The 24,642-nt window shown below is 60.6% G+C and overlaps 1 protein-coding gene across 10 annotated transcripts; it reads right to left on the bottom strand.

Annotated features, from left to right (window-relative positions):
* Positions 1-27: 27 nt before the first annotated feature.
* Positions 28-17,049, bottom strand: SSBP4 (single stranded DNA binding protein 4). Of its 10 annotated transcripts, XM_081233997.1 has the most exons (17): positions 16,011-16,599; positions 7,855-7,927; positions 7,422-7,483; positions 7,251-7,335; positions 3,733-3,822; positions 2,955-3,014; positions 2,800-2,869; positions 2,565-2,632; positions 2,413-2,480; positions 2,038-2,083; positions 1,906-1,941; positions 1,751-1,805; positions 1,597-1,667; positions 1,440-1,518; positions 1,014-1,042; positions 760-867; positions 28-388 (listed from the first exon to the last, which is right to left on the bottom strand). In XM_081233997.1, exons 1-17 carry the CDS (start codon positions 16,067-16,069, stop codon positions 359-361), a joined length of 1,089 nt encoding a protein of 362 aa, XP_081090123.1. In that variant the 5' UTR covers positions 16,070-16,599; the 3' UTR covers positions 28-358. The 10 variants fall into 10 exon arrangements, with proteins under 10 accessions (XP_081090123.1, XP_081090118.1, XP_081090119.1 ...); XM_081233992.1 differs by having other exon boundaries at positions 2,413-2,632; positions 16,011-16,612; XM_081233993.1 differs by having other exon boundaries at positions 1,440-1,667; positions 16,011-16,612.
* Between the last annotated feature and the right edge of the window lie 7,593 nt (positions 17,050-24,642).

The raw sequence follows: 24,642 nt of genomic DNA, 5'->3' as shown, positions 1-24,642 counted from the left end.
GCCAGAGTGAAGAAACCCGAGACCAGGTGCCAAAAACCAAAATCGAGTTATGTTTATTGGTGGGGCCCACCCCTGCTCTCCAGGGGAAAAGAAGTCCCCCAAGGAGCCCCCTGGACAAAACAGAAATGGGGGAGGGGCCCATACAGCAAAGAACGTCTCTGAGGTCCTTGTGTTTTTTATAAAATGAGTCCTTCGCGCGGGGCCTCCCAGCCATCCAAGCCTTGACCGGGAGTCCAGTTGCCCGCGGTGTGACCTCAGACCCTCACCCTGCAGACCACCCGAGCCCCTGGACCTTGGCCCCGGGCAGGGGCGCTGGGCAGAAGCCGAGGTCGGCAGTGGGCAAGGGGCTGCGGCCCCATCACACGCTCATGGTCATCCCGGGGGAGTACTGCGGAAAGACGAGGGGGTGGCGCGCGGGGGCCGGCTCAGTTCCGGCCTAGGCTGGGACCCGCCCCCGGGGGGAAGGGGGGACAGGGCGGGATGGACGTGGGATGGAAAGGGACCAGGTGGCGATGCGTGGGGAGGCCGCCCTGGGCCGCGGGTCCCAGGGTTGGGGTGGGATGTGGGCGGGGCGGGGCGATAGGGCGGGCCTGGGGAGGGGGAAGGCGGGAGGAAGGGAAGGATGCCGCGGCCGCCCCCCCACCTGGCCCGCCGCGGTCACGGTCTTGCTCTGGCCCCCCGGCCGCCCCGCCGGGGTCTGCCCGCCAGGCCCCTCCGGCCCGACGCCGCCGCGGGGGGGGAGTCGACGCAGTCGCTTACGCTTTCGCTCGGGAACGGGTGCAGGAAGGTCCCGGCGGCCGCCATCTCGCCGTCGTCCCGCGGGGTGCCCGGGGTGTTGCTCAGGCCGGCCACGGCGCCGGGGGAGCTCTGGGGGCGGCCGCGGTCAGAGCGGAACACCCCGCCACGCGGGCCAGGCCCCGACCGCCACGCGGCCCAACCAGGACTAGGCCTCTCCACGGGGGCCGACCCCGCAGCCCCGCCCCCCACCCCCCGCGGGAGCGCGGCCCCCTCACCTTCGGCAACCCGTCCAGATCGCCCGAGCCTGTGGACCGACAGACGGCGGTGACGCGGCTCAGACGCGCCTGCGCCGCCGCCAAGCCGGCTCCACCGACCCCTTTCCGAACTTCCCCGGCGGCCGCGCCCCCTTCCTCGGCCCAGCCCACTGGGGCACCGCCGGGGGTCCCGGGCGGAGGGCCCAGATCGGGGGTGGTGGGTCAGTGCCGGCGGCCGGGCGTCCCCACGGTTTAGTTACTGGACCCTGCCCGCAGCGCAGCCCCAGTCACTGAGCCCAGAGAAGCTCGGAGCGCGCCCCCAACGCCGGTTGAGCACAGAGGCGGAGGGGCTGAAGGGGGCCGCCAGGGGGCGCACGAGGCTCGCGAAGCAGCGGGGCGGGGGCGTGTGTGTGGGTGTCTGTGTGTCCCGGGACTCCGCCCACTCACCCAGGGATCCGTTTACATGGTGAGGCTCCATCGCACTCATGGCGGCCATGGGGGCCTCCGGACCAGGGCCAAGCGGGAACTGCAGGCAGAGGAGCAGCTTGGGCCTCGGGCCACCACCTCTCCGCCCCCACCCCGACCCCCGCAAGCCCCAGCTCACATTAGCCCTGCCGGCGCCTGGCCCGATGGGGTTCATGATGGTGTACATGTTCTCACTGGAGTTGGTGGAGTCTGAGGCAGCACGTGAGGGGGCGGGGTGTGAGAGGGCCTCACCCGAACACACCCCTCCCTATGCCCCGCCCAGGCTGTAGTACCTCCAGGGCTGGGCATGATGGGTGTTCCAGGGGGCCCACCTCCTCCTGGGGGTCCCTGCACACAGAGGGAGACACAGAAGGTGAGAAAAGACCTCCAACTGCCACCCCACAACCTCTGCCCCCAGGTCGGGTGTCCCAGCTTCGGCATCACTCACCGTGTAGCTGCCAGGGGAGGAGGAGGAGTAGGGGATCTGGGGAGATAGGCAGCTGTGAGCAGTCTGCTCACTCTACCAACTCGCACACTCCTAACCCCCCCCCACCCCCACCAACGCCATCCCAACACTCACCGAGTTGCCACTGGGGCTGGCCCATGGGCCACGCACTCCGGGTCCCCTAGAACAGACAGTGGTGGACCCTGGGTCTAAGCCAGGCGGTACACAGCCCCCCAGCACACACTCCCTGACACCCCCAGCCTGTCCCACGTGCCCTCAGAGCAGCAGATGTTGGCCGAGAAGTAACCAAGCACAGATGCCAGGCCAGCCTTCAAATCCCAACCCCATCCATCACTCACTGGTCTTTGAGCCTGAGTTTCCCCACCCAGCAGTGGTGTAAACAGTATCGGGGCTCTTGTGCGGCTTCGGGGTCTGCCCCATCATACCCAGCCCATGAAGCTGGGTGGTGGCCCGCATGGGCACACTCCCGGGGGTTCCTGAGGGCCTTACATGTTCATGGTGGGCAAACCCGGGCCAGCAAGAGAGTTGGGTGGGGGCCGCATGCCACTTCCGTAGCTCTGTGAAGGTAAAGGGGCCGTGAGAGGGCAAGCCGAGAGAGGGCAGCCCCTGAAGCTCCCCTGTCGCCTGGGCCCAGCCCTTACCTGGGGCCCAACGCTGGTCATGCCCCGTGGAGGCGTCACCCTCTGCATCGGGCCCATGCTCGAATGACCTGGGGGCAGAAGGAAGAGGGCTCAGGCCGCGGCCGTTCCCCGGTGTGGACAGGCGCTGTGCTGGGGGTTGGGGGTGTTCCTGCACGGTGGACGGCGGGGAACTGGCTCTGGGATCCTGACGGGAGGCGGGGAGGCGGGGGACAGCAGCGGGAGCTTCCCTACTCACCCTGAGCACGTGGGGAGGGGTCCATGGCGCCAGGGAGGAGGGGCTGGGAGCCGGGTAGGCCCACGGGAGGCTGTGGAGGGGGAGTGGCAGCACTGAGTGTGGGTGCCCCCACCCCGGCCCAAGTCCTGCCCCCCCTCCCCTCATCCCTCTCTCACCTGACTCGGCATCCGCAGGGTGGGCCGAGGGCCCCCTGGGAACCGCGGTGACATGAAGGGCTGGAAGAGGTGGGCCGGGGATCAGCACCTCCCCCCCACCTACTCAGCCCCCAAAGCTACCCGCTTCCTGCCGCACCCGGGCCCCCAGCCTGGACACTCCCCCTCCTCCAAGACAATCCAGCAGACCTCAGCCAGCCGCGCCGGGGGCGTGGGAGCGCAGTGGGACGGGCCCAAGAGCCAGGGGGAAGGGTGTGCGTGCTCGAGGGGGCCGGGCACCACAGGTCCTTACCGGAACCTGAGGCCCCATCATGGGGGCGTTGGGGTTGTGGGGGGAGGCTGGGAGCTGGGGGGGCTCTAGGACAGAACCAGGTGGGCTGGGAGGAGCGAGGTCACCCGAAGTTCCACCGTTTCCTGTGGCTCAGCTGAGCCTGGCCAGGGTGGGGAGGGGACACCCGTGGAGGCAGGAGTGTGGGCCAACTAGCCCCATCTGCGGGACGTGGCGGGGGTGGGGTGGACCCTAAGGGGAAGGTCATGGGCAGGACCCGTGGTTCAGCGAGCCAAGCTGTGCGGCCCCAGGCGCCCCGACACACACAGGCGCAGGCCTAGTGCAGAGACCCCGCCCCCTCCCGCAGCGGGGGCCCAGGCCAGAGGGCCCCTCCCTCACCGGCACTATCGAGGCCCGCAGGAGCATAGCCACCCCGTCATTGCCCCTGCCTGTCACCCTCCCACACAAGCCCACCCAGGGTCAGGAGACAGGGAGCCCCAGCCCCGGCTATACCTGGAAGAAGCCGGGTGCCATGGGGCCTGATGCCATTGCATCATTGGGAGCCATGCTCCCCATCACCGGGCTGGGGGCCGCTGCAGCGCTCTGCAGGGGTGGGGGAGATGGCAAGAGCCAAGTCAGGTCACTTCCTGTCCACGTGTTTCCTTCTCTCCTCAAGCAGCTGGCCCCACGGAACAAGGAACCCAAGCCATCCAACTATGCTCAGGCACGGGAGGATTTGCGGGGTGGGGGGCGGAGGGGGGAGGCGGCTCTAGGTGAGGGAAGAGCTGCGGCCCGTCCCCACCCTGGCTTAGCAACCAGATGTGCTGGGTGGCCCTCAGCAAGGGCTGTGCCTCCTTGCTGAACCCGTGACCCTGGAGGTGATCAGGGCCCAGCCTGGCTGAGCCCACAGCCCAGGTGATCAGGAACCTCAGCCCCTAATGTCCCCACCCTGAGGATTCCGGGGGTCTGAAAATGCCATCCACCCAGGACTCCAGTGCGTGTCACATCCTTCTAGCACAGGCTTGTTCTTTTGGTCTGAATCTAACTTCAGATGGGCGGGGGCACAGTCCCCCACTCCCAGCCCAAGCCAACCAGCCCTGATTCCTCCTGCCTGGCAATGCAGCTTAGCTGGGCCCCCAAGACACCTCAAATCAACAGACAGAAAAATCAATAGACAGCTTCAAAATGAACCTCCCTCCCAGAGGGCTCCTCCTTGGAGCTACTGTACAGACCACTCCCCCTCCTCCTCCTCCAGGAAGGAGGGGAAGGAAGAGCAGAACTCTGCAGTGGGGTCTCCAGACCCCCAACCTCTCTTCAGATGGAGGAGGGGAGAAGACCGGGTGCCTGAGAGGGGAGTTCCCATGTCTGCCAAGGGTGGAGATGCTGGTGGCAGGCCCAGAGTTGGCAGGGGGACAGGCTGACAGGCCACTTCCTCTGGTCGGTTCCAAGTCCCAGGCTTGTCTGCCTTTGGGGCCCACAGAGCAGGGGGAAAGGGGGAGATAGAGGCCTAGTCTTTAGGGCAGAGGAGACACATCAAAAGGACAGGGAAGGGGGAAGACACTGCAGGCACTGAGTAGAGCACTTCTCTTAAGGCCCCTTAACTCTTGTCTCTGCATCATCTGCCCTCCCCACTCCGCCTCCAGGCCCCAAAAGGAAGAGGCTGGTCTGTCTGGGTCACTGCTGTCCCTGCAGCTGGCACAAGCCAGCACACAGGGCCACTCAGGCATTTGTGGAACTGCAGCCATTTGGGTTCCGAAGAGTTAAGCACTTAGCCCATGGTCACACAGCGCACCCTGCCCTACAGGAGTGGGGAAAGGGGCCCCTCGTCTGGGTCGGAGCAGGGGCCCTGGAGTTACACCCTTCCCTTTGTGGACTGACACCTGTCCCCTTCTTGCTCTTTCTCAAAGGTCAGCCTCTAATGGATTTCTACCCAGGCCCAAGCTGGGAGGGTACCAGTGAGAGCACTCCCAGGGCCCAGCACAAATCTTTGAAAACCCAAGCGACCCCGGGGGTGGGGGGGCGGGGAACGGAGCTCTCAGCCCCTCTCCAAAATGCTGGGTCACCCCTGCCCTCCACCTCACCCTCTCCCACAAACACAACACGATGGCTTAGAGCAGCTACTCTCGCTGGCGCCGGCCTCAGTGGCTGGAGGCAAACAGCTCTGAGCCCTGGGTCTGTCCACCCCTCCCCAACCCTTACGGAGGGCAGGAGGGCAGCCCCCCTTTTGAGCCACAGCAGGCGCCAGAGCATTTCCTGGTTGGGGAGGGTGGTGGTGCGGGTGGCTGCCGCTCCAGACCGTGAGGTGTGGGGGCGGGGAGAAGATGGGGCTCCCCAACTCTAGGCCTTGAAGGGTTAATCCAGGGTCGGGGGGTGGGGGGGTAGGGCCCACCCTCCCGGTCGGGTGACCTGAGCTGGACCCCCCAAGTCAATCAACCACCCCCGGAGGCGCCAGCCTGGCCTGCGTTGCCATAACAACAGGCTGGGCGCGCTCGCGTTTCCTGGAGACGCCGAGGTTGGCCCCCAGCCGGGAGGCTCTGACTGAGCCCCCTCAGGGGGCGGAGGGCGGGAGGAGGGAGCCCCGACTGCGAGGGAGAGGTGGCAGGACGCCCCTTCACCCCACCCCCAGTAAGTGCGGAGGTGGGGCAGAACGTGTAGCTGGCTTCAGTCTGCTGACACAGGGACCCTGTCACCCCAGGGACGGGGCGCCACCCCCCTCCCCTGACGCGCCCCGCTGCCATGGTAACCAGCAGCGCGCCCCAGGAAGCGCTCTCATTCCGCTGGGAGACCGCGCTCTCCCCTCCCCGGAGGCGCCAGGCTCGGGGCGGGACGAAGGCGGGCGCGGAGAGGGGAGGGCTGCGCAGCCCAGGAGGGGAAACAGAGCTCAAGAGGCCCGGGAGAGGCAAAGGGAGGAGCTGGGGGCTACACTGGGGAGAGAGAGCCGGGCCCACGCGGAGTCACGCACGCACACAGCTCCACACACTTCTGTTACCCCAGTTCTGGCGGGACCACAACATGAATAGTGGGACCTGATGGGGGTGAACAGCAGCGACCTCGGCTCCCATAAATGCGCATACAGCGTGCATGGGGCATCTTCAGGGACATGGTGAACCCCAGCCTTCTCGGGCTGCACCCTGGTCCTGCAGAGGCCTGCATGCCTCCACAGGGGGACCTCTCTGTTGCGAGGCCGTGCGTGGTGTGGGACCCAGACTAACCGCAGAGGGCGGGGAACAGCCGGGCCCTGAGGGGCACAGCAGAGCAGGGGGCACAGCAGAGCAGTGGGCACAGCAGAGCAGAGGGCACAGGATGTGAAGGCGCCCGCTGCGGGAAGAGTGGTTGCAAGGGAGGGGGGAGGGCAGGGGGAACCTCTCTCAGGGGCCAGGTGGCCAATCCCCACGGGCCAGGGTGAAGAAGTTAAAGGCAGGGGGCTGCCATCTCCCCATGACAACAAGGTGCCGCCCGCCCCCTCACGTTACGCACCCTCCTCTAGGGACAGGCCTCTGACTCCCACTCAACTTGTATGAAACTGAGGCCAAAAACGTGAAGTCAGCAGCCCCAGTCGCAGAGCAAGGTTGGGAGATCTGCCAAGTGCTCGGCCTCTCCTGCTCCAGGGTGCACGGGCAGTTAGCCGTCCCCCAGCACCCCTGCCTGGGCCCCCACCCCAGAAGGCTTGGAAAGGCTGGGGTGGGAGGGGACAAGCAGTGGTGGCCGCCCATCCGACCCCGCATACACGGAACTGGGCAGCCAGGGAGGCAGGAGCTGTGGTTCTGTCTACCTGGTTCCACATGGCGTTCACGTGAGGGGGAGCAAAGGAGGGGCTGGCCTCGGGAGGGTGTGGGGCTCATGGGGACCGTCAGTAGTTGGGTGCAGTGGGGGGGCAGAGGGACCCCACAGAAGCCATGATCTCAGGTCAAACCCCACAGCCCGGCCCACTAGCCCACCTGAGCCAGCTTCGGGCCATGCAGCCCCCCAAGGCTACAGGCCCCTGCTCACACCCGTGAGCCCTGGTCCCAGCCCCCAGGGCGGGGACTCACATAGTCCTGGAAGGCCTTGGCTTCACTCGAGTGCTCGCACGCCTCTCTGCGGTCGGGCGCTGCACAGTACAAGTCCCAGAACACGCTGTGGGCGGCAGGGGGGGACGATGGTTTCCCCACGCGCCCCCCCCAGCCCCCCCCATGTCCCCCCCACACCAGCCTTGAGCGCACCACCACCAGGAATGCAGGAAGCCCGGGGGCTCCCCCAGCGTAATGTTCTTCTCCCATCGGATCTGCAGGGGAGAGGGAAGGAAGGTGAGGGCTAACGGCCTGGCCCTGTCTGACCCCTTCCCCTCCCAAGAGGCAGCCCCAACCCAACCCCGGGGGCCCAGGAAACACCGGGGCAGGAAACCAGCAGATCAGAGCAAGGGAGCCAGGAGGGGAACAGCTTGGTGAGGAGAGGGACAGAGGAGCGGGAGGCAGATCCTCAGATGGATGGACAGACGCCAGGATGCCAGCCCCGCCGCTCCGCAGCCCTCAGTTCCCAGGGCACAACCCAACCCCACCACGGAGACCTGATAAAAATGGGGTAGGGAGGACCCCAGGGTGTGGGTGACAAGGAAGGGGCTGGCTGTGGGGGCCCTGCCTGGCCAAGCCAGCTTACCTCGGACAGAAAGGTCTGGGCTGACTTCTGGGCACCAACGTGCAGCAGGTACTCATACACGTACAGCGCCAACCTGCAGGCGGGAGGGGTGGGGGCCGGCTCAGGCTCTCAGGAGGTCCGGGCGGCCCCAAAGCTCCGCCCCGAGGGTCCCTGGGAGGGGCTTTAAGGTGAGGCACCTGCCCTCTGGTGGGAAGGTGGAGAAGGGCAGGGGCCCACAGTGAGCCCCTCATTGTACCTACCACCTACTGCCAGCCTCACTCACTTCCCTCTGCTGGTCCCCCCGTCGCCCCACCTCCCCCACCCCTCAGAAGAGATGGCCTCCTCACGAGTTGCTCAGCCTGACCAACTCCTACACATCCATCAACACACAGCCTGCAGGCCCCTCTTCTAGGCAGCACTCCTAGCAGTCCCCAGCCCCCCACCTCCAGGCCAAATTCTGCTCAGTTCAACACCCCCTGATGGACCAAGTCCTGGCCCCATCCTGCCAATGCTGAGATCTTATAGCAGCCTTGGCCCCAGGGAGTTCCTTTCCTTGGAGGAACAGCTCCTGGGCTTTACTCTAGATTGTGCTCTGGGTGGGGTCTCCCAGCAGGCACCCTGGGCCATGTGGCCAGGGCCCAGCACCTAACTCACTCCCAGCCTCGCCTGGAAGAAAAGGGGCTCTCTGACCCAAGGTCTTCCTCCTCCAGGTTTCCCTAGACCCCATCCTTTTCCTCAGGATCAGTTCCCATCCACCAGTGGTGGCTATGACATACCCATACCAGCCCCCCAAGGGGGAGTCTGGGGAAATGGGAGGTAGGGCCAGCAGTGCCACTCAGCTGCCACGGCACCGCCCTGTCCAAATGCCCACAGTGCCCAGTACCCCTGGACACACCAACTCGGCCACTGCCCGCCCCAAGAGCACAGGCCACGCTCCAACCAGCAACACCATCCGTGGGCCCACACAGGGAGGCCGGACCATCCACATTGCCTTCCAGGCCTTTCCATCCTTGGCCTCCACCCCCCAATCTGTCTTCCACACCCGCCAGCAGAGGGATAATTCCCCACCCGCTAGGGTCACCCATTCCCCAGCCCCCACTCTACCAGTACCGGTCCCTCCGGACACCTCCAGGGTCTTCCTACTACCCAGCCAGGCCCCAGGTGGACCGAGGGGAGTCTGGATCTAAGACCAGGGGCTCCCCAAGGGCCAGCCTGAGGCTGCTCTGGTGAAAGCTGTAGGCCCTTCCAGATGCCTCCCCGCTCAGCTGGCCTCCCTCCCCTGGCTGATGGCCCCATCCTGAAATAACCTTGCTTTGACTCATTCTCCTGCTTTCTCTCACCCTTCCCAGCCAGGCTGCTAAATCCTCACATCCCAGGCCCCTCTGCAGAGCACCCCCGCCCCCAGCTCCAGCTCAGACCTCACCAAGGCAGTTCTAGCCCTTCTGTACCAGGCCCCACCCCACGGCTTCTGCCCTTGCCCTGGACCCTCTTCCTTCCTTCATCCATCCATCCGTCCTTTCAGTCATTCATTCAACAAACATTCACCTCCTTGAGCAGTGAACACAACAGGCCCTGTCTCCCTGGAGGCTACCTGCTTGTGGGGAGAGACGGAGGAGCAAAAATACAAAAGAGGAGGTAAGTCATCTGGTGGGGTGGAAGGTAGTGTGTGCTACAGAAGTACAAGGGGGTACATTAGGGAGTCCAGGTGGGCAGCTGAACCAGGGCAAGGTATGTCCACAGCTCACATTACACCACGCGAGCTGTGACAGCCACCGGAGGGACAGAAACAGGGCACAGAGGGGTAGGATTTGTGGGGCTCACATAGTTCTGAGCATGGGTCTCCCCCAACACTGGCCAAGGTTCCTGCCTTGTCATCACACCCCGCTCGGCAGCGCCTCCAGCCCGGGCGCCCCCAGGTTCCAACATCGCACCCCGGCAGTATCCAGCATCCACCCTTCTCCAGCCCAGGGGTCTTCCTCACCCCCCAGCCTCCAGGCTCACCTGTCCAACTCACTCCTGGTACCCCCCTCCCTTTCTAGAGGCTTCCTGAGCCTTCACGAGTGGACTGCATCTATCAGGCCCGAGTCCATCAGTGAAGAAATGAACATGAAAAGTCAATGGGGCCAGAGGAGACACGAGCAGCCCCAGCCTGCTCACCAACGGACCCTCCAGGCAAATAGAGAGGTTTGAAGAGATCCAGCTGGCCCCCCACCACCTTGGGGGAACAGTGCAGGGAATGAGGTGCACAGAGACAGGGAGCAAGACAGAGTGGGGGATCCAGGTAGGCTGCCCAGAAGGAAAGCGCAGCAGGGCAGGGGGAGCACATGGGGGACTGCAGTCTGGCCCCACCCCCACCAAGGGCAGAAGCCTCTCCTCAGGGTTCAGGGAGCCTCCTGAAGAACATGTTGGCTCCCACTAAGGCCACCAAGGGCTCTATGCTGCCAGCCCATCGGGTCCCTCTCCATCACCTCTCACCCTCCACTGTCCAGGGGTGGCATCCGACCCAGGATGCAGGTCCTGGAGCCCACCACTGCCCGCTCTCCTCCCTCCTCCCGCCCTGCCCCAGCTCTCCTCTCTTCTCCCTGGGTGGCCTCCCCTCCTGCTTTTATGTTGATGACTGACATGGTGCAGCTGCCCACAGGGTTCCTCCAGCCTGGCCTCCCCCTGGAACTCAGGGTCTGCCGTCCACTTGACATCTTAAAGGCCCAGCCCCACCCCAGCTTCTTCCTCTCCTGTTCCCTGACCTGGGTGGTCTTGACTCACATAGGTGCGGCGCAAGTGTGAAGATCCACCTAGCTGTCCCCCAGAGATCACTACATTTATTGAATTTAGGGGGAAAACTTAAGGGAAAAGCACTCTCTCTCCTGATTCTGAGCCTTCTCCCTGCCTTCCTCAGCACACACTTGGTCCAGGCCACCACTATCACTTACCTGGATTTCAACAGGGCCCCTCCAGGGGCTGCTTCCTCCCCTCCCCACCAGCACTCCTCACTCAGACCCTCCAGTGCCTCCCACACACATTGGCCACTCTCTACCTCTCCACCCCAGGGCCTTTGCACAAGCCATTTCCCTGCCTGAGACACTTCTGCTAGAGACCCTCATGGCTCCAAAGTCACGGGGCAGAGGCTTCCCTATCACTTCTAACGGCAGCCCTGCTCCATTCTCCACTTGCCCCCCATCATATTTATCTCCATTTGACACAAGGCCCTCTGCTTACTGCCTGCAGCCCCCACTGGATGTAGCTTTGGGAGGGCGGGGACTTCGTCTCACTCCTGAGCTTACACAGCACTGGGCATCCTGGGCCCCCAGCCACTCCAATGAATGAACCAACCAACCCTGAACCCCCTCGCTCCTGGGATGTCCAGTAGGCACTTATGAATGTCAGCACTTACTTACTATTCTGATGTTAAGGATTTGGGGTTTTATCCCAAGAGCAAAGAGGAGCCAGAGAAGGTTTTCAGTTTTGCTTGATTTCTCTTATATGCTGGTACTTTAATTTTTTATCAAGATCAAGTCTCAGAGACTGTGAGCAGCTTTGTTTTTAGTGAAAACTTCTGAAGCCTGGACATCTGGTCAGGTTGTTTCAGGACCTCCAGGGCCCGCCACTCAGGGAGGGCTTCTGGCTTGCAGGTCACTGTCTAGGACCTGAGATGGGTTGTGGGAAAGGGCCTGGGCTCTGGATCCAAATCCTGGCCCCACCCCAGCCCTGGTCAGCAAATGACCTGCAGAATGAAGAGCCCACCCATCAGAGGGGCTCCCGATGCAAGAGGGCAGGAGATAGGAGGGAGTGTGGGGTGCACCGGGGGCCCTCCCTCCAGAAGGAACGGTGACCTGGAGGATACAGGGTGCCCGGACCTGGAGTGCTCATGGGGAGAAGCTGCAGCTGCGCAGGGAAGGAGTGACAGAATGGGGTACTGGAGCCTCCCGGACTAAAACGCAGCAGTACTACCTGCATCATCAAGAATTACCATAATAACCAAGAATTAAGGTAAGAGGTGCTCCCTGCCCAGCTCCCCCTCCCCCTTTAAAGCCCCTGGAGGCACATACTGCTGGGGGCTGGGAGAAGCCCTCTCTACTCAAGGCCTTGTGTCACCCCCTCACCCCCATCTAATCCATCACCAGGTCCCACCGATGCCCCTAAGGGACTCTCCAGCCTACACACTTCCTCCCTCCCCTCTGCCACCCTCACGGCCGGGCCTTCAGCTCTTAAGAGCCAGGGTGGTGGCCACCCTCCTCACCGGCCTCCTGGCAGCCCCCACACTTGCCCCTTACAGCCTTTCTCCTACTCAGCAGCCAAAGTAACCGCCCCCACTAACAAATTCCATCCCAGCATTTGCCCCCCAGATACTGCCTCAAGACCTTCCCAGAAAGCTCCCCTGTGTCCACGGGCTCTGCTCAGCCTCCAGGACTCAGTTCGGGGGCTCCTTTCTCAAGAACCTCTTACCCATGCACCCCCCTCCAACAAGGATGCCCACGGGCACGGGCACCTGGAAGCCCAGCTAGGGATGGGACAGACACATGGTGAGTCCCTTGCCTGCTGGGATAATGAACAAACTACCTGAGGTGATGTGCCCACATCAGAACTAACCCTGGGGACTTTCCTGGTGGTCCAGTGATAGAGAATATGCCTTCCAATGCAGGGGACGCGGGTTCTGTCCCTGGTCAGGGAACTAAGATCCCACATGCTGCTGGGCAACTAGGCACGCGTGCCACAACTACTGAGCTCACGCGCCTCAATGAGAGAGCCCGCGTGCTGCAACCTACAGAGCCCACGCGCCACAATTACAGAGAGAAAACCCGCTGCCACAACTAAAGAGAAGCCCGCGTGCTGCAACAAAAGAATCTGCATGCCTCAACGAAGATCCCGTGTGCCACAACTAAGACCCGACGCAGTCAAAAATAAATAAAATAAATAAGTACTAAATAAATCTTAAAAACAAAACTAATCCTGGGAGAAAAACACAAGATGCCCAGTGACACTGACAGTGACCATCACTTACGGAACTATTCTAAACCCACGTGGCAGCACTTAAAGTGTTCAAGGATGTACACACAGGATGCAAACATTTAGATTTCTCCCCTCAACTTAGGACAGCACACCCTTTGGGGCTGGAAGGGGGAAGGGATGCAAAGGGGACACAGGGGCCTTCAACTGTCCCTGTCACCTTCATCTTATTTAAAGAGACCTGAAACCAGTGACCGAATGCAAGCGCTAGTTAGTTCTGGGTGGGAAGTGATCTCGGGGTTTCCCTGTAGGTTGGAGTGTTCATCATTTACACAAGGAGAGGCTGTGTCTTCCTGCAGGCAGCCCACTCAGACCCCAGCCTCCCTCTCGCCCACCCTGCCATCCCTTCCCTGTATTCCCTGGACCCAGCAGTCACCACGGTTTGCTGTGAGCCCCCAAGAGCAGGGACCCACCATCTGTGCACCCAGCAGGCGCTAAGTCCATTTCTGGGACAGGCTAGCCCAGACCTAGTGCTGAGATGGGGAGCCAGAGGGGGCTCAGGACAGGGGCCCAAGAAGGAAAAAGGAGAAGGGCAGGAGGAGTCAGGAGGGTGAGATCAGGGAGGAAAAAATAGTCCCGGAGAGTCGAGCAGTGGAACCCCCTTCACCCCATTTCACGGAGGAGGAAACCAAGGCCCAGAGACAGGAAGTGGCGTGATCGGTGAATGCCTGTGAGGGGTGCTCTATCTGCAGCCTCTCCCCCAGTCCTCGTGAGAATCCTGCAAGGCCGGCTGTCCGCGTTTCAGAGGGGAAACTGAGGCTCAGAGTAACAAGCCCGCCTCTCTAGTGTATCAACCCCAAGCATCTGAGAGCTCTCCTGTGCCCCAGAACCTGAGTCTTCAGCAGGGTCCTTCCTCTCCAGGGCCTGGCATCCCCGTCAGTGAAGTGGATGCCACCATCTGGTGTTTTCCAAACTTTCTTTAGCGGCAAAACCTCGTCTCCAAGCCAACGCTGCTACAGGACCCTCTAGACAAGAAATGGATGAGCGCAGGATGGCTCTGGCCAAGAAGTCAGATAACCCCCTCTTTTACCCCTAGCCAAGAGCCGAGGCCCGGTTCAAAGACTCAAAATCTCTCCTGGACTGTCTAGTGGGATTGAAACGCAACTCCAAACACCATCACCCCAGCTCAAACCTATTTCCTCCCTTCTTTTATCTCCATGGCCACCCCCTAAGCTGCCACCATTAGCTCTCTCCCAGATAACTGTGCCTGCCTCCCCCAGGTCTCCTGGCCCTCTACCCTCACGCGACCCCCAGTAAGCCCCACTCCACAAAGGAGCTGGAGTGTACTTTCGAACGAACACAAGCGTCTCTGGCCCACACAGCACATCCCCGCCCTGGGCACTAGCCCCAGCTCTTTGGCCTGGCCTCGCCCTAGGGCCTTTGCACTTGCTGTGTCCTCAGCCATCAGCTCTTCCTCCAGGTTGCTGCACACCTGACACACCTCCTCACACTTCACTACCGCCCACTTTCCCATTTTGCTTTTTTCAGAGCTCCAGATCCTCCCATCAGCTTGCTGAGTAACTCACTTTCCTCCTAGCTGGGATGTGGGCTTCTTCAGGGCCAGGGCCTGGCTTCCCAAACACTACACCCCAAGACCCAGCCCAGCACATGTCTGAACAAGTGAACGATTCCCACTGGGGGAGTGGTAGCCCCAGAGCCCAGAAGCCAGGGTACAAGGATGGCTGGAGATGTGCCAAGATCCCCAGGAGTGGGGTGGCTACACACCCCCTGCTTCCAACCTGGGCAGGAGCCAGGTGCCAGTTTCAAAAAGTCTTCCTGCTTAATGGTGCTTGGAAATGGACCCCAACCTCATAACTGTGCAGACAGACAAGAGAGGTCTGGAAGGGCAGTCATCTGTCTAGCATCTTCTGGCCAGAAGAATCTCTTCTCCAAAATGACCCCGAGGCTGGGTAGAGAATGGACACTCATCCTTGGGTGGGGCGGGGGAGAGGTGGTGTCCCAAGGTCAGTCCAGGAAGAAAAGACAGGAGAGAGCCCGTATTCAGGGCTCCTTTTCACTGCCCAGACGTTCAATCCTCACTCCTGCTCTGGCCCTCAAAGAGAGTTATCATGAGACCTCTCCCCAGTAACCCAGCCTCCTAACTGCTCCAGCAGCTGGTTTCCCGCCCTAGGTGGCTTGACTTCTAGGATCCTGCAAATCAGCCATTGGCCATCAGACATCAGAAGCCTTCTCTTTTCCCTGGCACTTTAACAATATCGCAAACTGTTGGGTACCCTTGCTGTGAGACAGTCACACGTCCTAGCACCTTTCAAACACTCCCCAAACCTAAGAGACAGCACTGTTATTATGCCTGCATTTCTCAGGATAGGAAAATAAGCCTAAGAGGGAGTGCTCCCTCACCCAAAGCCACAGGGCAGGTAAGTGGCAGGGCCAGCAGGCAAGCCCAACAGCTCAGCTGCCTCCCCACCCCAAGAAGCTCTGAGCGCCCTCCGCCCCTCACTGCAGAGTCTGGGAGTTAGGAACCTGCCCCTCTACCAGCCTGAGACCATCTGCTACCCACGGCCCAGCGCCATGCCCAGAACAAGTGGGGGCCCCAGGACTGTGAGCCTGCGGCTTCCCCAAGGGCCCCACCCAGCTGCCCCAGGCCCGGCTGGACAGGTGGCCTTTCAGGGGTGGGGCCGGCGCCCCTCAAGCCCTTCTCGCGTCTCTCAAGCTTTCGGTAAGGAGCGGGGGAAGGGGGGGAGGGGGGAGGCGCCCAGAGCGGCCAGTCTCGCCTGTCCAGGAAACTTCCCCAGAGGATGGGGGAAGCGGCACGAATGGCGACTCCGCGCGCACACGCGTTCGCAACCTCCCACACCCAAGGCTCAGCCGTCGGGAAGGTCTCGCGACCCTCTAGAACCGCTCGAATCTCGCGCACCCCCGCAATTTCGCCCCCCTCGGGTCTCCCGGGTCCCTTCTACTCTCACGACCTCTCGAATCTCGCGCGTCCCCTCAAGTCTCGCGACCCCTTAAGCCCCTCACGCCCCTTGGGTCTAGCGAGCTCCCCCGTAGCTCGCGACCCTCCAGCTCCTCCGCTCTCGCGCGCCCCTCAAATCTCGCTCCTGCCCCTCACCCACGTGCCCCACGCGGTGCCCGCCGGCGTTAGGGCCATGGAAGCGGCGCGGCCACCGAGCCCCGCCCCCGTCTCCCACGGTCCCGGACCACCGACTCACTTCTCTCGTGCCTGGCTGTCGGAGGGCACGGCCGAGCCCTTGCCCCCCTTGGCGTACATGCTGCTCCGTGCCGCCGCCGCCGGGGCCCCACACCTGTCAGGCGGCGCCGCGGGCCGCGCTCCCGGTCGCCATAGCTACCCCGCGCCCCGGGCCTCACCGCCCCGAGCCCCGCGCGGGCATCGCGGGCATCGTCCGCGCGGGGGAGCTCCAGACGGCCGAGACGGCGGCGGCGGCAGCTCCAGCTTTGGCTCCGGCCGCGGGTTTTATTTTCTTCCTCTCTTCCCTCAGCGCGGGCTGTTCCGGGAAGCGCGCGCCCCCTCCTCCCGCCGCGCGCGCCCCCGCCCGCCACCTCCCCGTCGCCCGCGGGCGCCGCTCTTAAAGGGGCGATGGCGTGAGCGCGGGTGGGTCCCGCCGCCGGGACCGTGGGCCGGGCGCGCACGCGCAGTGCCCGCCGCGGGGGGAGGGGGCGCGGGGATACACATACTCGGTGCGACTGGGGACAGGCACCCGGGGGCACACAGCGGGACACAAATGATCACGGCTACACACACACTTTCCAGATACACCCAAATTGTACACCCAAGAACACAGCCACACACTTAGTTGCGGCTACACTCTCTGACACAGGACTCTGCACACATAAGTCTCTATAGCTACTGTAACAACTACTGATAGCCCCGTAAAGCTACAGGCAGTCATACTGGGTGTATCGCCCCGCAGAGCTACCCACGCCCAGCACGGGTGGGAACCGCCACACACACAGTCTGCCCAGGGATACACTATCATACACGCAGGTATACACAGCTCAAATAGTGGCTGTTACAAAACATTGAAACACACTCGACGCTCACATACGCACACAGCCGCACAGAGACACGCATCGGCACCGCTATGCCACAGCTTCCAACAGCTGTGGAAAGAGCCCTCACCCTGGGGCACACCGTCGCAGCCTCCCGAGGGCTCCACACAGGGACCTGGGGTCTCATCGAACCACAGATGGCTCAGTCACACGCAACACACAGTCACACAACACAGATACATGCAACACAAAGACACCACACAGACAAGAAGCTCCTGGGGTACCCAGGCCACACCCTGGGAGCTACCCTGCATTGCCCCACAGTCACACTTCCGTGTCAATTGTGTAGGTGCTGGGTGACTTGACTGACTGCGTCATTCCCGCTGGCTCCGCCTCTCAGCCTGTGCTGCCAGCTGTAAATATTCCAACTTTAATAGCACCTTTGCAGGAGTCAGGGGTGCAGGCAGTGGGCACCCCATTCTCCCTCCTAGGGCCCTTCTTCTCCCCCCCAGGAGGTGTGCAGAGGAGATGGAGGCCGACACCGAGGCAAGGACACCCGCAGGGCAGGGGTGTCTGGGGTGGGGGCGGAGGCCTGTGTGCCAGGGTACCTGTGGGCAGTGTGCGCCGGACGTGCGTGGGCTAGGTGGCGGGAGGCGGTCCAGTTGTGATTCTAGGTCTAGATGCTTCTGTGAACGTTTGCCATAGGTTTTTTTTTTCTTTTTACGACCACAAGTGTGTGTGTAAACACGCAGTTCCTGTGTGAGTGCACGTGTGCGTCGTTGTGCGTGGGGGGTTGGCAGGCACCCAGTCGCTGTCTGGGCAACTGTCCCTGGCTCTGCGACGGTGGTTATGTGTCCGCAGCGGCCGTGCGGGGCCGAGTGACGCCGCGTCAGGTTTTGTGCACTAGTGTGTGTGCCTCCCCGAATGGGTGGATTGCTGGCCCCCTGCGACGTGTGTTGTGTGGCTGTGCGCTCACATTTCCTGTGTCGTGTGTTGTGTGTTGATCGGAGCGCCCCTCCCGCTGCCGGCCGACCCCCCATTATGCCTCCCTCTTAGAAGTCCCCCAACGGCCTCCCCCCACCCAGGTCTTCTGCCGGGCGGGAAGTCTTGAACCACTGCGGTTCCAGACAGGCGGAGAGGAAGGGAAGGGCCAGGCCGGCCCCAGCCCCGCCTCCATCCCGAGGGGCCACGGCCGGGGGGGGGAGGGGGGGACACGCCAACCCTTCCCACTTCCTGTCCAGCCGGTCGTCCCCTCCCCCAACTTCCTCTCCCGCAGACCTCCCGGGCCCCGGGCCGGCGCGGAGGAGGGGCCCGCGCTGCGCACTAATGGGGGCGCGGCAGGCCAGCTTCAGTCGGACGTCGAGATGGGGACTGCCCAATGCCCCGGGGGCCACCGGTGAACGTGGGCGTCAAGGACACCCTCATCTTAATACCCGTTCCCATCACCGCTCTCCAACAAAGACTCCCGGCCAGGCACAGAGAGGGTGTGACTCACCCAAGCCACACAGTGTATTGGTGACAGCTGTGATTCCCACGGACGCTCCCCCCCCCCAGGCGCCCCCATTTATCTCCTAATGCTCTGTTGCTCCCCAGGATTCTGTGTGCCCTGGGCGGGTCCATGGCCCTCTCTGAGCTCCGGTTCCTTGAGTCGATGTGAGTCTTCATCCTCCCCACAAACATTTATTGAGTGTCTCCTGTGTGCCGGCCTCTGTGGACCCAGTCGGGACACGTTGCTACTGCTTGTGGAGCAGAGGGTCTGATGGGAAAGGCGGACAGTCAAAAGCTGGCGAACAGTAGGATAATTTCAGGGAGTTCCACGTGATGGGCAGAGGGAGGGGACCCCGGTGAAGAGGACGGGGCGACCGCAGGGGCGGAAGGCGGAGGGAGGGAGGCTGGGAGACGGAGGCGCCCGTGGCGGGGCTAGCTGCGGAGGGGGAGGCGCGGCCGGCGGGAGAGACTTGCGCGGTTCTCATGGCAACAGGGACGGATCTCTAAAACACTGCCTCGGCGCTGGCGGAAAAGTCGGAGAAGAGCAAGCTCTAGCCCCCATGCGGTGTCCGGGGAGCTGAGCCGCGTGCACAACCAACCAGAAAGCACGCCTTGCAAAAACATATATATATATATATATATATATATATATATATATATTTTTTTTTAATAAGGGGAGGGGGTGGATCCGAAAGATCTGGAAGAATAATGTTCAGATTGTAGTCACGGCAAGTGCAAAGGCCCTGAGGTGGGCACACGGTTAAAGTGTTGGAGGCAGAGCGAGGAGGGCGAGGGGGAAAGGAGGAAACGGGTCGGGCCATTCCTGGCGGGGACGGGTTGGCCTTTGTTTTAAAAGGAATAGGGAGCCACAGGAAGGTGTGTAGCCGCGAGGGGCGGGATCTGCGTCAGGATTTTAAGAAGCTCCATGGGGCTGCCAGGTAGATCGGGATGCCGTGGAGGAGGCAGGGAGGTTGACCCGGTAAGAGGCTCAGGAGGACCTGGTAGGCCCGAGAATTGATTTAGGAGCCGGTGTGGGGGCGGGGGACGGTAAGCATGGAGCGCTAAGGGTTAAGGCTGGGCCCCAGACCTGCGGCTCCTTTGCCGGCTCTCGGTCGCCCCCGTGTGGCTGCCGAGGACTGCAGCCCTGAGCTGGGTCTCTGACTCTTGGGACCACCGACGCCCCCAAACCCCAGCCCCTTCAGGTCGGGGTCGGTGCCTGGGAGAGCCCGAACTCGGCTCTGCTTGTAGGGCAGGGGGATTGCCTGCAGGAGGAGCCATCCCTCCCCTCACTCCCTTCCAACCCTTCCATTCTTCAGACCCACCTCTCGGCCTTTGCACTGGCCGTTCCTGCCTCCTGGAGCGCTCTTTTCTCTGGCTCTTGGCCTGGCCTGTTCTGGCCTCCTTCGACTTTTGGCCGCATTATTCCTTCTTCTCCCCCACTCGCCCTTCTCTTTCTCCTCCTCTCCCTCTTTTCCCTTCTCCTCCCTCCTCCTCCCCTTCTTCTCGTCCTCCTCCATCTCTCCCTCCCCCTAACTCCTTGCTTTCCGTGGCCATCTCCTCCAGATTACTGGTTCTTCACTAGCCTTGGCTGGACTTGTCACTGTTACGATAAAATAATGCCTAAGTCATCTGTTGGCAGCTTCCGCCTCCCTCTGGATCTGCTCTCCCTGCAGACACAGCGGTAGGGGTCCATGAATATGTTGCTTGAGTCGTTGGGAAGGCTAGTTTGGGTTTTCCCGATGATGGTTTTTCCTCTCCACAGGAGGTGGAAGCAGCCCGTTAATAGGGAGGGGGGGACAGGGGGAGGGAGGGATTCGGGGAGGGGCCAGGATCCAGGCTGGAGACCCCTGCAACCCTTCCTCAGCCGTGCGTGGGAGGCGGCCACAGCTGGGAGCAGGGTCTGCGTCGTGAGACGTTTCCTTTCAGAAGCTGTAATTATGGGTAATTTTCTAACTGCAACACAAAAATTAAAACCCAAACAACACCGGGAGGGAAGAAGCCACAGCAGCTGGTGAGCACCGGCGCAGGCTGGGCTGCGGGTTCCAGCCTAGACCTGGTGGGAGGAGCAAGTACGGGGGGAGGGGGTTGTGAAGGGACACAGGGCGGAGGGTCATTAAGACAGGCTGGACTCTTTGGACAGCCAGCAAACCCTTGTAGTCTCGGGTTTGCGAAATGGGGGTTATACCCTAAGGCTGATCACCTGGAGGCGGAACTCCCCGCTTGGAGGATCTGGACCTGGGTTTGAACCCTGGCGCTGTTGGTCCGGCTGTGTGGCCTTGAACCTCAGCTCCCAGGCTCTCAGGGTCTTGAGGAACTCAGGCGAGAGAAGGGACACAGGAGGACTGAATGGAGGAGCCTCAGTCAAACCTACAGCTCACTCCCCCGTTCATCCTCCGGGAAGCTCAGCCTGAGCCAGTACACTGCCAGGCTTCCAGCACCTTCCATGGCTCCACAGCTCACAAATCAAGACTCCACCCCTCCGCCCTGCACTTTCCAGAGTCAAACTAATCAGTAGGAATTGGTACGCCCAGCTCTGATCATCCCTTAAAATCCTCTCAGCAGCCTCCTGAGAGAGGCAGCATTTTTTTCTCCCCATGTTACAGAATGGGGAAACTGAAGCCCAGAGAAGCATGAAGGGAGACACATGGGCGACCCAGAGGCAGCACCCCACTCACTGGAGTGCCCCCAGCTCCCTGTCTGGGTCTGGGATACTCTGGGAGATTGGAGGCATTTTGTGGAAACCTCAAGAGCAGGGAAGGGAGAAATGGGGGAGGGAGAAACCTATCGCAGCTACAGAGAAAGTTCTGCAGATCTGAGGCTCAAAGCCGGGGAGTCACTCACCGGGGGACACACATTAGAGAATGGAGGCACCGGGTCCCACTTCGGGGTGCCCTGGCAACACCCCTCCCTCACCACCTCTCTCTGGAGCTCCGCCTCTCTTTCTGTGGTGGAGTTTCCATGGCAACCTAAAGTCCTAAGATCCCGGGGCGGTACAGGGGGAGGGGTCTTTTCTTTCCTTTTGGTGGGGGGCTTCCTCTGCTGAATAACAGCACTGGAGAGTGGATGCTCACTAAGCACCAGAAACTGGGCAGTTTTGTCCATGATCCTGTTGCCTGCACCCAGCTCATTCCCACCCCAAAGCCTCTGCACAGGCTGTCCTCCCGGCCTCGGACACCCTTCTCCAGCCCTTCCCCGGCCCTTCCCCATAGCCCGCCTCTCTTTGTCCTTCAGGCCTCAGAGAGGCCCTCCAGCCATCTGGATCACATTGCCCTGTTGGGTTTTCCCGCAAATCTTATTTTTGCACGTTGATTGCCAATGTCCCCAGTAACCCATGAGTTCTGTGAGGGCAGGGAATTCGATTGTTTTGTTCAGTGCTATGTCCCTAGCACTTACAACAAGTCTTGGCACACAGGCGCTTAATAAAATACCTGTTGCCGACCGAATGAGTTAAAAATTAGCAACGTCCCCTCTGTTCTGGGGTCTGAGGCCTCCAGTGCCCTCCTTCAGGGGTCTCAGCCTGAGAGCGACACAGACCGTCTTGAACTACCCCCATCCTCCCCTTGTTGGTCGGGATGGAGTTTGGGAGTCAGAGAAGTGGGAGGGACCAATTCTCTGCCTCTTCCAAAGCCACCAGGACCTGAAATCCCAAGCCTGGCCACACGAGGGCAGCAGAGATTCGCAAGCACAACTCCGGAGGGTCCCAGCGGGCCCCGCCTTTGGAGTGGCTCTTGAGACCCCAAGTTTCAGGCATGGAATCTGGTACACCTTGCCAGATGCCCCCAAGTAGGCTTCCAAATATATATTTACATATTTATGTACTGACTTATTTCATGGCAAAAAGAAGAAAAATACAGAAAAAATCACCCAGTTCTCCCATCCCCCCCAAAGTGTTCTCATTTTGAGCTCTTACCTGCACGTTTTTTTCCTTTTTTGTCTGTTTTCTTTTTTTTTTCCCTCGAGAGGTTTTCTTTGACGAACCCTGTTCAAAACTGCAAACCGCCCTGTCTTTCTCCAAATCCCCCAAATTCTTTTTAACTTTTCCTCTCCCCAGCCCTATTATTTCCTAACCTCCTTTAAATTTGCTAATTTACGGTTCTTCAGATCTCCCCCAACCTCCCACCCCTCCCCCAATTCACCTTTCTAAGGGTGAGAGTTTTGCTGCATCTGGTAGGTGCTCAGTAAATATTTCTGGAAGGAAGGAAATCTTACCAAAAGTAAAAAATAAATTAAATAAAACCTAGCAAATAAGCTAAATAACCTTCTTAGCCCCACCACCCCCAGGCAGCCACTACCATGAAGTCAAGTCTAAACCTGCGCATCCAGGAGCAGCAGATTGTCATCGTGTGCCGTGCAATGGCTCTGCACACGCTTCTACGTAGATGCAGACAAATGAATCTTGTCTGAGCACAGTGTAGCCTAATGGTTAACCACACGGTTTGAGGTCTCACCCTCGGTTGCTGTAGAGCCTTGGGCAAGCTACTCAAACACACTGTGGCTCAGTTTCCCCGTCTGTGAAATGGGGGGTAATGACAGTTCCTACCTCAAGAAGCTATAGTGAAGATGACATTGCTTAATGCTTCTTAAATAGCCAGTGCTTGGCTGCTGCTATTTATAATTACTTAAAATGTTTTAAAAATCTGACGGCTTATAATGTTTCTTTATATTCCTCCACCTATCTTAATTTGGGGCCCCCTGGAAGTAGACCGGAGATTGGAATTCAAGACAGTACTTATTTGGGAGGAAGCCCTGGTCCGGGTGAGAAGAGAGACGGGGACCTGCAGGGGTGCCAAGGCTGGGTTCCCAGTGGGCCCTCAAGAAGCCCGCCAAGAGCAAGTGCCTCAGAGACGTCCTACTGGAGGGAGGAGGGAGGAGGAAGCCGAGGCGTTTCTAATCAACTCTCCTTCCGTCTGTGGTCAGGACTGCTCCCAGGAGAGCCGTGTGGGCCAACATTGTGGCCTCCTGTGACCAGAGCAGCCTCAGCAAAGAAATGCCGGTCTGGCAGGTGGAGGGTGCTTGCCGACCGCAGCTGCCCTGGTGCCACATTTTGTTTGCCCACCCCTCTCCTAAAGGCATTCTTAGCTTCTAAAATTTTACTATAACCAACGAAGCCATGTGACCTCAAATAAGGTCTTTCCATTACATTAAGAATCAAGCTTTACCTTCTGAATTTGATTTTTGTGCATGATGGACCATTTACACCTCCCCCACCCTTGGGACACTCAGCTGGTGTATTAGTCACACACGGCCCGGTACCAGGCACATGCTAACGTTCACATCCGTCTCCCAGCCCTTCACGGCCACCCTGCACGGTGGTTTTTACTGTCCTCATTTTACAAAGGAAGAAGCAGAGGGACGTCCCTGGTGGTCCAGTGGTTAAGACTTCGCCTTCCAATGCAGGGGGTGAGGGTTCGATCCCTGGTGGGAGAGCTAAGATCCCACATGCCTCCCAGCCAAAAAACCGAAACATAAAACAGAAGCAATATTGTAACAAATTCAATAAAAACTTTAAAAATTGTCCACATCAAAAAAAAAAAAAACCTTAAAAGAAAATTGGGGCTTCCCTGGGGGCACAGTGGTTACGAATCCACCTGCCAATGCAGGGGACACAGGTTTGAGCCCTGGTCCAGGAAGATCCCACATGCTGCATAGCAACTAAGCCCGTGCGCCACAATTACTGAGCCTGCGCTCTAGAGTCCGCGAGCCACAACTATGGAGCCTGCGGACCACAATTACTGAAGCCCAGACACCTAGAGCCCATGTTCGGCAACAAGAGAAGCCACCACAATGAGAAACACGCTCACCGCAAGGAAGAGTAGCCCCCACTCGCCACAACTAGAGAAAACCCATGTGCAGCAACGAAGACCAATCGCAGCCAAAAATAAATACATAAATAAATAAATTTATTTTAAAAATTACAAAGGAAGAAGTGGAGGAACAGAGAGTTTAAGGTACTGGCCCCAGGTCACACAGCAATGAAGTGGCTCAGTGCACTGTTTGCTGAATTAACGCATGGAGGTCTGCAGTTGCTGGAGTCTGCTCACATTCCAGGTTTGCCCCTAAGTTGGCTTGGCCACCTGAGCCCAGCCCTTGGGCATCATAACTGCCTGTGGTCCTGACTAGCCAGCTCCAGAGCTCCTCAGAGGCCTCAAGATCCCCAGGCCCTGTAAAGGGCTTCTACTGTGGCTTGGGATGCCTAGCAACCTGCCCTCCACCCGCCCTGGGGTGAGACTGGACTCTAAGAGTAGCTAGACCAGAGCCAGGGGATGGGGGTGCCGGTAGTTCAAAGGCTGTCACAGGGAGAATGGAGACTCCAGGAAGGGGCTGAGGCCGGAGATTTAGAGGCCT

Source organism: Mesoplodon bidens, assembly GCF_964165515.1.
Source record: "Mesoplodon bidens genome assembly, chromosome: 4".
NCBI classification, from domain to species: Eukaryota; Metazoa; Chordata; class Mammalia; order Artiodactyla; family Ziphiidae; genus Mesoplodon; species Mesoplodon bidens.
Note: the sequence above shows the minus strand (reverse complement) of the source record. Positions and strands in the feature narration are given on the sequence as shown.

Bases quoted from the DNA above. Each gene is read 5' to 3' on its own strand.
- SSBP4 (XM_081233988.1), bottom strand. From the start codon at position 16,069: ATGTACGCCAAGGGGGGCAAGGGCTCGGCCGTGCCCTCCGACAGCCAG. The intron at 7,336-7,421 runs GTGCGCTCAAGG...TGCCGCCCACAG, and splicing joins TTCCTGCATTCCTGGTGGTG to CGTGTTCTGGGACTTGTACT. The intron at 1,942-2,037 runs GTGAGTGTTGGG...CTATCTCCCCAG, and splicing joins CCAGCCCCAGTGGCAACTCG to ATCCCCTACTCCTCCTCCTC.